This window comes from Penaeus monodon, chromosome 21, assembly GCF_015228065.2.
Source record: "Penaeus monodon isolate SGIC_2016 chromosome 21, NSTDA_Pmon_1, whole genome shotgun sequence".
Classification (NCBI taxonomy): Eukaryota; Metazoa; Arthropoda; class Malacostraca; order Decapoda; family Penaeidae; genus Penaeus; species Penaeus monodon.
In genome coordinates, this window is record NC_051406.1 from 37,220,536 (window position 1) to 37,220,939 (window position 404).

Below are 404 nucleotides of genomic sequence, written 5' to 3' on the forward strand. Positions count from 1 at the left end.
CGTACATGACCGTGTGTGCGCCAAATTCATATAAATGTGTGTCAGCATTTCTAAGCCTTTAGGCCAACCTTCCCTCTTCGCCACGCAGTGTGTCAGCCAGCGTTCAAACGTCAGCCAATGTGATGGCGGGGTGGTCAGCAGTAGTGGGGCTTCTCCTCGCCCTCGCGTCGCTGCACTCAGCACGCGGCGCCATGTCTCCCTTCCTCGCCTCCTTCAGCTCCAAGCTCCTCGCTCCGGGCGTGTCGCCGCTCGGAGCCTCGCCCTTCGCCATGCCGGGTAAGTCAGCGCGGGCGGCGGGAAAGACATGGGCGTGTCTACGGGGCCTGTGGTTCCGCTGCGAATATACACAACCATTTTATACTGAAAAACCTATAAATAAAAGATTCCCTTGATTATGTGGTTGT

The 404-nt window shown here is 56.7% G+C and overlaps 1 protein-coding gene across 5 annotated transcripts in view; it reads left to right on the forward strand.

The window, feature by feature from the left end:
- The window catches only part of LOC119586743, a 6,705-nt gene that overhangs the window by 1,804 nt on the left and 4,497 nt on the right, over positions 1–404 (forward strand). For all 5 annotated transcript variants that reach the window (XM_037935467.1, XM_037935468.1, XM_037935466.1 and 2 more), the window contains exon 2: positions 89–276. In XM_037935467.1, the coding sequence (XP_037791395.1) occupies positions 123–276 (154 nt within the window). In that variant the 5' untranslated portion in view covers positions 89–122. The remainder of the gene's footprint in view (positions 1–88; positions 277–404) is intronic.